Raw genomic sequence first — 12706 nt, 5'->3', positions numbered from 1 at the left:
GCAGTCGGGTGCTCTTACCCACTGAGCCATTTCACCAGCCCCCTGCTCCTCCTTAATGAAAGGCGTCGTTGGTGGCAGGTGGTTTCTTGGGTCTTTCCCCTCCTGGCCAAAGTCCAGTGGAAATAACTCAGTGGGGTCATTAGAAGTCACTTGTCATATGACCCTCCCTTCCCAGCAGCCCGCATGGTTGCCCGTTCAGGTGACACTCAGTGCACTTCTCAGATTGTCTATTGGCACTGTGTGCCTCGTGTGGAAACAGGGCTCCGCAGTCAGCCATGGTCTCTGACCCCGTCTCCATTTCTGTTTCCCATGGGTCTGAAGCTGACTTCAAGGAAGTTCTTCCTATCTTCAGGTTGAGAAGGGCCCAGACCTGCCCTAAGATCTTCCTACTTCGCTCGTATAGCCCAAGGCAAGAAGCCCGAGAGCCTGGCCTCAGAGCCTCTTGTCATCTCTTTGGACAGGTCTGCTGGCAGCACATTCTCGGAATTTTCCTTCACTTGACAATGTCTAGATTCTCCCTTTACCCCTAAAGATATTTCTAGACGTGGAATTCTGGCTTGATCACTCTTGCCTTTCAGCACTTAAAAAAAAAAAAAGATTTAATTTTCTCTTATGCATATGAGTGTTTTGCCTGCACGTATGTAAGTGCACGGGACATGTGCCCGTGAAGGTCAGAAGAGAGAATTGGAACTCCAGGAACTAAAGTCGAAGATGGTTGTAAGCTGCCATGTGAATGCTGGGAACTAAACCCAGGTCCTTTGTAAGAACAGCAAGGGCTCTTATCCACAGAGCCATGTCTTCGATTCCCTCTTCCAGCACTAAAAAATCATTGTGAAATTTTATTCAGGTCCTCTAACACCACGTGTGGAAGAGAGGGGAACTTTACAACTTCCGGGTGGGGTAAAGGTCTAGAGCTCTTCCCTCTGGGTCTGCTTGGTGGGGCACACAGTTCTGTGTTCTCAGAGCATGCTATAGGGAAACTGCCTCAGCCCTCCTCCCACAGACACACAGTCAGGTCACACTGACAATCCATGTGTGGTCCAGACCCTACTTATGCTTCCAGAACCTCGGAGGTGGAGTTAGGAAAATGGAGCTTCACAAAGCTCAGTGATAACCCAGCATTTCGTTCACACATGCAGCGCCTCCATGCTCACTGAGAGACAATGGCTGTGACTCTCATGCTGTGACCTTCATGCTCCTGGTTGCCAGTCCCCAGTCTGCATACACATGCTAGCTCTAACCACGCAGGTAATTTCAGGTGCCCAGACCTCTGACTCCAGGCCCACAGACAAGTTCCAGGCCCTGAATACCTAGATCCAAGTTCATCTAAATGCTCTTCTCTCTCTCTCTCTCTCTCTCTCTCTTCTCTCTTCTCTCTTCTCTCTCTCTCTCTCTCTCTCTCTCTCTCTCTGTGTGTGTGTGTGTGTGTGTGTACACATGGGCATGCATATCCCACTGCCATCCACAGGAGAATACTGAGGGCAGGGCTATGAGGCCACTCCAGGTAGTTGTAGGCACACTTCAAGCACCTCTCCACCATCTTGAGGAGGAGGGGAGTCTCCAGGAAGCAGTTCAAGGTCACAGGGACCTGAGTGGTGAGGTGGCAGGTCTCAGGCCTGGGGCATTTGACCTAGAACCTGCCAGTGTGTGTTTTCCCTCCTGAAGGGCAGGTGAGGCACAACCCAGAAGGCTGTTCATCTCGGACACGCTTCCCTTCAGCTGCCAGCAGGGTAGATGAAGTTGTCAGCCAAGGGCATCCCAAGGACCAACTGACTTCTGGGACATCGGAGGGCAGATAGCAAGCAAGCCCCAACCCTCCCTTATGTTTGTAGAGGCGATAGTAGGGAACTGATAGCCGGCTCTGATGCCTTTGGCCTCCCACAGAGGAGACTATAAGCCCTAGAGGACACTTCCTGGGCCCAGTCCAGGCAAGCAGGAGAGGACATGGCAGCCCTGCAGGAGAAGAAGTCATGCAGCCAGCGCATGGCCGAATTCCGGCACTACTGCTGGAACCCGGACACTGGGCAGATGCTGGGCCGCACCCCAGCCCGGTGGGGTAGGTGTGGGCCACATGAAGGGGGGATGGGGTGAGGCAGAGGGGTAGTGGCCATCAGGACCCAGGCCCTGCTGAGACACCTGGAAACACTCTACAGGCCATGCCTCACCTCTCAGCAGGATGTTAGGGTCCCCTGATGGCTCTGAGGCTCAGACTCCAGAAAGACTGCCATGCAGGTCTGAGACTGGCCCCAAGCTCACCCATAATTTGGAAACAGCATTTTAAAGCTGTTTCTAAAACTAATTTTTTTTTTAAGTTATAGAAAGCGATGGTAGTTTCTTGTTCAGGTCACCCGGGAGGCAGAGATTTATTTCAGTGATCTTATCCTACGGTGAGAGTTGCCATGGCTCTAACATCCCAGGCATGGTTGGAGATGTCCCTAATTTCCAGGCTGTATCTGAAAATAGCCCTGTGTAGCTATCGTTCTTAGGTATGGACTAGGTAGGCTGGGCAGGTATATCCAGAGGGCTGTTTTTTTTCTTATGCCTGCCTTGTGGTGATCTGGGAGGTGGGGTGGGTGGGGGGGACACTTCCTTCTGGGGCCACTATAGGATCAGAAAAGTCTTCACTCCCAGGAGTGCACCTGTTCAGGATATCCCCCCCCCCTTACAGACTAAGTCTTCCACAATCATGAAGTACTCCTGAGACCCCAAAAAGTAAATATCTTTCAAGTTTGCCAGGACCCACTGTGTGGGAGTTACAGAGAGTGTGGGGGAGAGCAGCGAAGGCTTTGTAGGGTTACACACTGGGGAATACTTACTCCTTAGAAGGCAGGTCCCAGGGCCTGTCCTTTTGTGTTCCCACAGCAGCCATAGGGGTCTACAGTCCAAGGTTCTCCAGGTCTGTGCACAATTAAAGGCCATTTTGGCTGACCCACGTGGACCCATCTCAGGGGGCTCAGGAACTGAGATGAGATTCACAGAGAGTAGAACATGATGATTCAGCTAGCCCCAGCTCAGCCTGGACAGACTGCTACACGGAAACACACACACTGTTCACGCAGAAGGAGATATGGTACACCCTCCTCTGAGACCCCCTAGGGCAGAGAGCACCCCCGAGTCCCAGGTGACTTAGGAAAATACAACCAGTTCCAAGGCAGAGAAGAAACAGGGAGGACACAGTCCACCATCGGGAAATACAGAAGCAGAGCTGGTTCTGGGACCATCCCAGGAAGTGGGTCACCTGAAGAAGGGACAGCAGATGGGGCCCTGAGGCAGATGACAGAGGGGGTGGGTTGCCAACTATCCCCTCGGGAACCTTGTCCAGAGGTCATTGTAGCTGCCAAGCCTCCTTGACGACTGTAATGCCACTCAGAACTTTCTGGAATGGCCTCACAGGCTGATCAGAAAACATGGTCTCCGTGTCTGGCAATGACAATCTCAGGAAGAAAGCATACTTTCAGCGAAATGACAGGAGCCAAGTTACTCTTAGGGGAGGAGGCACACACAGAGGAAATGGGGGGCAGAGACCATAGACTAAGAACAGCATAAGTCTCAGTGACTTGGGGCACACCCAGCCACCTGGGCCACACTCTTTCTCTGTGTGGCATGGAACTCTAACCAACAGTAGCTCTCGGGGTGTGGGGTTCCACGGCATTGCCCACGTGAGGAATCAGACTTGATGGTGGCAAGGCTGGGATCCTTCGTCTGGTGATTGGACGCTACCACAGCCAAACCCGAGAGGAGTACAGGGTCTCCGTGGAACCACAGTTCTGAAACAAGCCACCGCTGCTCTGGCCCTCCAGGGAGGCCCTGTTGGTCCCACAGCTGGCCCCTAGCCTGCGACCTCCCCACCAGTCTCTCATCCCACTGCCTTAGGCCTGCTCTTTAGTAACTTTTGGAGATCACTGGAGAATGACTTGCGGAGAGAAAGCCACACCCACGCCACCACCATTCAGAATGAGCACAAATGTTCTTAAGAGATCTTCCCAGGAAGCCAAAATCAAGGGCAGCACAAAAGACTTTTCCTGCTGACGGATTTCTTCACTTGGCTGGAAATTATCAAAACATGACGGTGGGCACTTCACAGTATACCAAGCCCAAGGCTGTGCCCCCAGAGGAGTTCGGATCAGACTTGAATTTGAAAGCAATGTCACCCAGGAAGTTTTCAGTCAGGGGCCCATGGAGCCTGGCTCACATCTGGGTTGGAACACTTGCTGCTAATCACGGCTCCTCTACAGCTGATGTCTGAAGCAACAGTGTTGGGAGCTGTAGGAGCCGCACCCACCCGGCATGCCCTATGTCCCTCTTCTCTGTAGGTCATGGGGCAAACTCCTGCCAGGTCCTCGGCACAGCCTGATATATACCCAGCCACAGTCCTACCCGATCAGATCATGCACTGGGGGTCTCCTTGGTCAGCAGCCGCCTTTGTCTTCCTGTAATATGAACAGTAGGAACTCCAGGGTGTGGAAGGATAGGCTCTGGGATCCAGCCTTGCTGGTGGTCAGTATTCCAAACACACAGGGTTGTCACTAACGTGCAAGGGCAGTGACAGGAGCCATGCAAGGCCATGCACGTGCCCTGCAGTTCTGGAGTAGAACAGTGAGTTCCAGGGCTAGGGAGTGAGGGTAAGGGGGGCACCAAAGAGCTCAGGGATTCCACTCGGGTGAGAAAGCTCTGGAACTTGGTAGGGGTGCTGATGGCGCAGCATCGAGAGAGCATTGCACGGCACAACCTGTGCGGTGGGCTGGAGGTGGAGAAAGTGTGGCTCTGTGCCACATACCTTGCCACGGCTCAGGTGGCTCCTTCCAACTCTCTCTTCACAGTGTGGATCAGCCTGTACTACGCAGCTTTCTATGTGGTCATGAGCGGGCTCTTTGCCTTGTGCATCTATGTGCTGATGCAGACCATTGACCCCTACACCCCAGACTACCAGGACCAGTTAAAGTCACCAGGTAAGCATTGGGAGGGCTTCGGCGATGCTCTTGGGGCAACACACAGCAGAACACAGCAGAGTACCTTTCTCCCTACACCTGGGACAGGGGTCCCCACAGATTCCTGAGAGGAACGATGACCCCCAAATTGCCAAGTCTGACTTAGACTTCAGTTTTATGTAATAGGAAGGGCTTCAGGGGGATGGTCACGGAGACAAGAAGCCTTTGCATTCATGTTATATGCTTATGCACACACAGGCAAGAATCTGGTACAGAAGAGGTTGTTGGCAGGGAGTAGGCCTGGTGATTCTAGAAGGATCTAGGGTGGAGACACCCCCTAGCTCCTTCGTCCCTGGGATGGAAGAGAGAAGAGATGAAGCTCAGCTGTCCGAGGCTGAGCAACGCGAAAACAAGTCCTTCCCACTTGAGCCCCGTACAGCTGCTCTCCCCGAACACCCATAAAAGCAGCAAAGGCCTGGCTCACAAAAACAGAAACAGAAAGCCAGCGACACGGAAGGGCCAGGCTGAGCACATGCTCCGTGCCAAAAACACGGAAGGGCCGGCCTAAGCACATGGCAGCTTGCTCCGTGCCAAAGGCCACGTGGTGTTTGTGGAAAGAGTGCGCGACGTGATGTGAACGCAGGGGAGTGTGCACCAGCACCAGGGAAAGCCCGAGGGCCAGGGTGGGATTGTGAGCTCACATGCCTCACATCCTGTCCATTAGCAGAACCGAGACAGGCCCCCAGCAGAGGTACAGCAGGCTGCAGTGACTCACTGACATCTCTCCCTCTCTTTTTACACATAACTCTTTACACATCAAAATGCTTTTGCATTTAAACAATCAGTGAAGTGGTTTTTGTCATTGTCTTTTTGTTGTTGTTTTTTTTTAAGATTTAATTATTTATTATATGCAAGTACACTGTAGCTGTCTTCTGACACTCCAGAAGAGGGCATCAGATCTCATTACAGATGGTGGTGAGCCACCATGGGGTTGCTGGGATTTGAATTCAGAACCTTGGAAAGAGTAGTCAGTGCTCTTAACCACTGCACCATCTCTCCAGCCCCCAGTGTTTTTAGAGAATTTTCTACAGTGCTCGTTTATGTGTGCATGCGAGTGTGTGCCTGAAGGTGTGTGCATGCGAGTGCGTACCTGTAGGTGTGGACAGTGATCAGGTGACCCTTAGAGGTTGCTCCTTTCCTCCCACTGTGTGGTTCCAGGTACTGCTCTCAGAGCATTAGGCTTAGTGGCAAGCTCCTTTCACCTGCCAAGCCCTCTTGCTGCACAAGCAGAAAAAAAAAAAAATTTTTACGTTTTTGGGTTTGGTGGGGTTTTTTTGTTTGTTTTATGTGCATGGGTGTTTTGCCTACATGCCAGTCTGTGCACCACATGTGTGCCTTGTCCCTGCAGAGGCCAGAAGAAGGCGTCAGATACCCCAGAACTTGAGTTACAGATGGTTGTAAGTTGACATGTGGATGCTGGGAATCTAACCAGGGTCCTCTGGAAGAGCAGCCAGTGCTCTTAAGCATTAAGCTATTTCCCCAATCCCCAAAACCTTTTATTTTTTTTCCCTTTGACAGAATCTCTCTACATAGCCCTGAATATCCCGAAACCCTATGTAAATTAGGCTGGCCCCAAACTGAGATCAAACTGGCCTGCCTCTGCCTCCCAAGTGCTGGGATTAAAGGTGTGAGTGACAGCATGTGTTTCCCAAGTGAAAAATGTGACCCGTGTTCAGATGCCTTTTCCCTAGAGACCCACCTGCAGGCTAGGAAACCCTCCCCAGAGCTTAGCATCCATTGCACCAATCCTGTTCATGACCCTCACCCCACACCCCAGGCTCAGAGTTCCCCAGGGACCAAGTGTCACTATGACTGGCCCTGGACATCAGAGTCTCAGGCACAGGACAGGCCTTGACGCCCACTGTGCTGCATTCTGCAGAGGTCAGGGGCCATATGGTCTAAACAACCTCAGAGCCAAGGGCTCGGTGTAAGTTAGCGCTCAGAGAAACTGATCAAGGGGGCTCTCTTTCCTTACAGGGGTAACCTTGAGACCGGACGTGTACGGGGAAAGAGGGCTGCAAATTTCCTACAATGTCTCTGAAAACAGTTCCTGGGCTGGCCTCACACACACCCTCCACAGCTTCTTAGCAGGTGAGGGACCACAAATGTAGCAGCGTGTCTACCTCCTACGAGAATGGCTGGGGACGCGGGACCTCCTTCACGGACTGTGGGGGGCTGGCTGCTGAGAGTGCGTGTGTTCCACAGGCTACACCCCAGCGTCCCAGCAGGACAGCATCAACTGTACATCTGAAAAGTACTTCTTCCAGGAGAGCTTCGCAGCTCCAAACCACACCAAGTTCTCCTGCAAGTTCACTGCAGACATGCTACAAAACTGCTCAGGCCTGGTGGACCCCAGCTTTGGCTTCGAGGAGGGGAAGCCCTGCTTCATTATTAAAATGAACAGGGTGAGTTACAAGGGTCCTGCTATGGAGATGGCCCCTCCTCACACTCAACCATAGGGGCTGGACCCTTCACCTACCCACCCAGACTCCACACACATTCATCATGTTCTGCTCTTAAATACAAATCTAGAATTTTCTACCCAGACAGTGTCTTGCCATCCCTATAGCCTGAAATGTTATGCAAATAAGACACAGAGCTAATGAGAGATCTTAGCCAGCAGGGGCCTCGATTCAGACTGGAGAAGCAGGGAGTCCTTTCCATGGGCTCCTTCTGCATCAGAAACAGGAGTCTCTCAGGGTCAATCCTATAGGAATCACTGAGGTTCTGGTGGTATCAGAAGCCAAGCACAGCAATTCCCGTCAACGCCCTAAGAACACAGACACAGTAAGCAAGAGGCAGTGGAGCTGAGCGGCACTCAGACGATAGGGGCTCAGGGTCACTGTTGAAGAGACCAAGTGGCCTCACTGCCTACTTCCATTTTACGGGGCCTTAGAAAGCCACTCACACGTGCACTGAACCCACCATGAAGCCCTGTGACTGGAGGGTCTCCCCAGAGCTGCCTGGCAAGCAGGCGGTGATCAGGGCTCCATGGGTCCATGCCCCAGTTGACACTCCTGCCAAAGGCAGGTCCTGCACAGAGCTCAGGAGACAATGACTGAGGCTCATGAAGGGATGTGAGAATGTGGGGACCCCACTGAGAGCAGAAGGTAGACCAGTTCTGCAGCAAGGTAGGCTGCTAATCACCACAGCAGGCATGGGTGTGGTGCCAGTGACTAGGGCCCCCCACCTCAGCTCTACCACTGCCAGCTGCCCTCCTACACTGTGGTACCCTGGGTAATGGCTCAGAAGCGTGTGAGTGTCCGCCTGCACCTCAGGGGCACATGGTACACTTTCTTCTAGATTGTCAAGTTCCTCCCCAGCAACAACACAGCTCCTCGAGTGGACTGCACCTTCGAGGTGAGCACAGATGGGGTAGGGTGGAGTGGGGCGGGTGGAGAGGGCCCGGAGAGGATGGGCAGACCAGGGAGAAGGGCTAGGACCCAGATTAACCCTGGGAACATGCCAAAAGTCACCTCATCAGCCGTTGCCAGGAGTGATGACACAGAGGGAAGATGCTATAGCCATGGCTTCCCCCTCATCCAGTCTGTGCAGCTACTCATGCTTCAGAAAGTCCGGCACTGCTGTGGGTGGCCCACCTTCTACACTGTCTATATTTTGTATTTACAGAAATATTCCAGATCGTCAACAGAATAGTTGTTTAATGGGGGTTGGCATGTCTACTTAGGTGTCATGGACCTCAGAGAAACCTCTTGCAAAATGTCTAAGTACAATATCAAATGCTAAACTTAGCCTTCACTAAATGTTTCCAATGTTTCCGAATGTTTCAATGCTGAGTCCTAGCTGATACATCAAAAGGGCATCTGTCCCCAGAGCTCTGTCCCAAGGGCTTCAGGCATGGTCTTCATTTATTATTATTATTATTATTATTATTATTATTATTATTATTATTATTATTATACCACACACAAGCTAACCGGAGACTTGAGAGGTTATTGCTTCTTGTTGAGCGTAAGCTACTCATTGGGCAGGTCTGACACCAACAAAAAAGGGACTAGATTGCTGAGACTCTGAACCTGCTCTGGCAGACGAGGTCTTGGACTGGTCAAAGCTTCCCGCACGCACCGGCTTCCCCAGCTCCATTGCTCAGCCAGGACTCTACAATGGGACAAGTGGAAAGTGCCTGAAGCTTGCATTTTGAGGAATTATGGTCTTGCAGGCTCTCAGCCCTGACTATGGAAGCTGACTAGTTGCAAGACTAACTCTATTACACTAGCACACAAACACATGTCGTGTGGTCACTGGCATCGGTACCAGTGTGTGCCACACAGCACACACACAACTCACATGTGAACTTGTACACAATTGAACATGTGCCCCAATGCCTATCGGACTCAGCTGTGGCCTCTCCTCCCCAGGATGATCCCCAAAAGCCCCGGAAGGACATTGAACCCCTGCAGGTCGAGTACTATCCCCCCAATGGCACCTTCAGTCTCCACTACTTCCCCTACTATGGCAAGAAAGCACAGGTAAGTCTGCTTCGCTCTGCCCCGGGACACTTGCTGAATTACCTCAGACTTAGCAGCAGGGAAGTCATTCTCTATTAAACAAACAAAGGCAGAACAAACTGATCCCATCAGCACTTGGGAGGTAGAGAGGGGCCCAAGGTCATTTTGGCTACATAGCAAGTTCAAGGCCAATCTGGGCTGCATGAGATTCTCTCTTGGAAAAAATGAACAAAAGAAAGGCATGACTTAGCCAGTCCTGAACACTTCTCATATGCACCTAAAAAGGCACCCCCACCCCAAAAGTCATGGCTATCAGCCTGATTCCCTTAGGGTGCAGGGTCTCCCACATCTTCTAGTGTCTGAGAATCTCTCCAAAATGATTCCTCTCTCCATGCTGCTTTCATGTGCTGTTTGCCATCTGCAGTCCCAAGAGTCATTGCTCCTAGTCGCTCTGTGGGCAGACATCAGCCACTCTGTGATCCAAGGGCTCCTTTGGGCCAGACAGACCTGACCCCAGGACAGACCCACAGAGGACTCCTTTATGCCTGCCCCTCCCCTCTTCAGTTAGCCTTGTTTTACTTGACATCAGGGTTTTGTCAAGCATGTCACCCCTCCCTGTGCTTCTACTTCAGCCCCACTACAGCAACCCTCTGGTGGCAGCCAAGCTCCTCAACGTCCCCAAGAACAAGCAAGTCCTCATCGTGTGCAAGATCCTGGCAGACCACGTGACCTTCAACAATCCTCACGACCCCTATGAAGGGAAGGTGGAGTTCAAACTTACAATACAGAAGTAAGTCCCTCAGATGGGTGGACACAGATGGACCACTCTTCCTGACTGCACAGCCTCTGCTGGCCAGCATGCAAGGCCACTTCAATCATGGTTCAGAGCTGACACCACTGCCCATCTGCTGACACCAGGGAGTGCTCCAGCCCAGCACTCCCCGAGTAGCACCAGCTTTCTACTGAACCCTCACATGAGCACTATCAGAGCTGTGGGGTTAACACGGGAACCCAGAGTTCGGCTGCCACTAAGGGGCAGCCCATCTGTCCAAATTTCTGTCCTGTGATCGTTTTTCTGTCCTGCACTTCAATATGAACTATGGGTCCACATCAGGGTAACACTGGTCACCCTGGCATGACACATCTCCAGTTCATGCTTCTGAGACCACAGTCCCTATGCCATCAAAACAAACTATTAAAGTTATTCTTATTCTGTGTGGAAAAGCCACGCCTTTCCTGACCCCAGGAGAAATTTCTACTAAGAACTGAACACTCCTTTGTTGAAAAGTTTTCTGTGATTTCAACCACAACAAAAGTGCCTTGGGCACTTCAGTGACGGCGTAAGGTGCAGGGGGACTCAGAGGGACCCACACAGCCTGCCACTTTGCCCACAGACCTACCCTGTTGCTACCTCCTGTCTCTCAGCCTCCAAGGACTCAGGCCCTTTCCTTTAAAATGTCCACACTTCATATTGCCTCCTTCCCATGCAGTCAAACAGCAAGAGTCTGCATTTGTCTTTTCCCAGCCGACACAGGCATAGCTCAGAACAGACATGAGTGTACATGAACACACACACACACACACACACACACACACACACAGTGTAACCAGGTACAGAGCTTCTTGGGGCATAAGACCTACACATGTATCAACACAGACAACCCTGTGTACCCTTTTTATGTTCCACAGCCTGTTGAATATTTTAAAGTAACACAAGAATTGGGGGAAAGGGTCATTTTCACTTCCACTAGCAAACAATCCACTGATCTGACCAAGCCAAATAAAACATCTAGCCCTCTGTCTTAGTTAAGAGTTATTATTGTTATGATGAGACACTAACCAAATTGGGGAGGAAAGGGTTATCAGGCTTACACTTCCTTGTCACTGTTCATCACTGAAGGCAGTCAGGACGGGAACTCACACAGGGCAGGAACCTGGAGGCAGGAGTTGATGCAGAGGCCATGGAGGGTGCTGCCTACTGGCTTGAGTCTCATGGCTTGCTCAGCCTGCTTCCTTATAGAACCCAGGGATGACTCCACCAATGGGCTGGGCCCTCCCATATCAATCACTAATTAAGAAAATATCCTAGAGGCTTGCCTACAGCTCAGTCTTTTCCTCATCTGAGGCCCCTTCCTCTCAGATGACTATAGCTTGTGTCACATAGATTAGCCAGCACAGCTGACCTCTCTCAGCTTGACACACAAACACAGCACAGTTAAGCCATAAACTTCTCTTCTTACTGTTCCCAACACCTCACATTAAAAAAACCTAAGTACCTTTAAAAGTCTAGCAGTCTTTATAAATTCAAACACATTAAAAGTTCAGTCCCCTTTAAAAAAAAAAAACAAAACAAAAAAACAACAAAAAAGGGCTGGTGAGATGGCTCAACGGGTAAGAGCACCGACTGCTCTCCCATAAAGGTCCCGAGTTCAAATCCCAGCAACCATATGGTGGCTCACAACCATCCGTAACAAGATCTGATGCCCTCTTCTGGAGTGTCTGAAGACAGCTACAGTGTACTTACATATAATAAATAAATAAATCTTTAAAAAAAAAAAAGTTCAGTCCCTTTAAAATATCCAGTCCTTGTGAAAATCCCAAATCTCTCTTAAAAGTTCAAAATCTCTTAATCGTGGGCCCTTGTAAAAATCAAAATTAAGTTAAATTAATTCCTTACTTCAAGAGGGAAGAACCAGGGCACAGTCACAATCAGATCAAAGCAAAACGAAACTCCAGCAGTGCAAATAACAGCATCTAATGTCTGGGATCTGCTCAGTCTCCTGGGCTCCTCCAAAGGGTCATTTCTCTGCCCTTTGCATCACACACAGCTTTTCTTCTGGGTTCTGGCTGACTTCACTTCTGCTACTGTTCTTGGTGGTCATCCATGGTACTGGCATCTCCACAAATGCTGGGGGCTTCTGATGCAACTGGGCTGCACTTTCACTAATAGCCTCCCCTGGGCTTCTTTCATGGTGCCAAGTCTCAACTTCTCTCCAAGACTCCTTCAGTTCTGGGGTTTCAACTACTATGGAGCCTACACCGTTTCCAGTGGCCCATCCTGGCTTCTCACAGTGCTAGGCCTCAGCTGCTTTTCATGATCCTTTCATGCCTGCAAACCCAGGATCACCTGGATAATTCTTATACTATCAAGTTAACCTGGATAGCTCTTATGCTGAGTTCAGCTGCCAGCAGATCTCTCCTCCTCGCCTCTCCTCTCCCTCTCCCTCTCCCTCTCCCTCTCCCTCTCCC

At 50.9% G+C, this 12706-nt stretch overlaps 1 protein-coding gene across 1 annotated transcript; it reads left to right on the top strand.

Moving 5' to 3' along the window:
* Positions 1–1872: 1872 nt before the first annotated feature.
* Atp4b (ATPase H+/K+ transporting subunit beta) lies at positions 1873–10676 on the top strand. The gene is made up of 7 exons (XM_021219583.1): positions 1873–2056; positions 4821–4949; positions 6966–7079; positions 7194–7393; positions 8292–8348; positions 9368–9478; positions 10090–10676. The coding sequence occupies exons 1-7, from the start codon at positions 1945–1947 to the stop codon at positions 10249–10251; spliced, it is 885 nt and encodes a 294-aa protein (XP_021075242.1). The 5' UTR covers positions 1873–1944; the 3' UTR covers positions 10252–10676.
* Positions 10677–12706: the final 2030 nt, after the last annotated feature.

This window comes from Mus pahari, chromosome 19 (assembly GCF_900095145.1).
Source record: "Mus pahari chromosome 19, PAHARI_EIJ_v1.1, whole genome shotgun sequence".
NCBI classification, from domain to species: Eukaryota; Metazoa; Chordata; class Mammalia; order Rodentia; family Muridae; genus Mus; species Mus pahari.
This window is presented reverse-complemented; position numbering and strand designations above follow the sequence as displayed.

Excerpts from the sequence above, each read along its gene's own strand:
- Atp4b (XM_021219583.1), top strand. The coding sequence starts at position 1,945 with ATGGCAGCCCTGCAGGAGAAGAAGTCATGCAGCCAGCGCATGGCCGAA. Across the intron at positions 7,080-7,193 it reads CCTCCACAGCTTCTTAGCAG|GCTACACCCCAGCGTCCCAG; the intron begins GTGAGGGACCAC and ends TGTGTTCCACAG. Across the intron at positions 8,349-9,367 it reads GAGTGGACTGCACCTTCGAG|GATGATCCCCAAAAGCCCCG; the intron begins GTGAGCACAGAT and ends TCTCCTCCCCAG.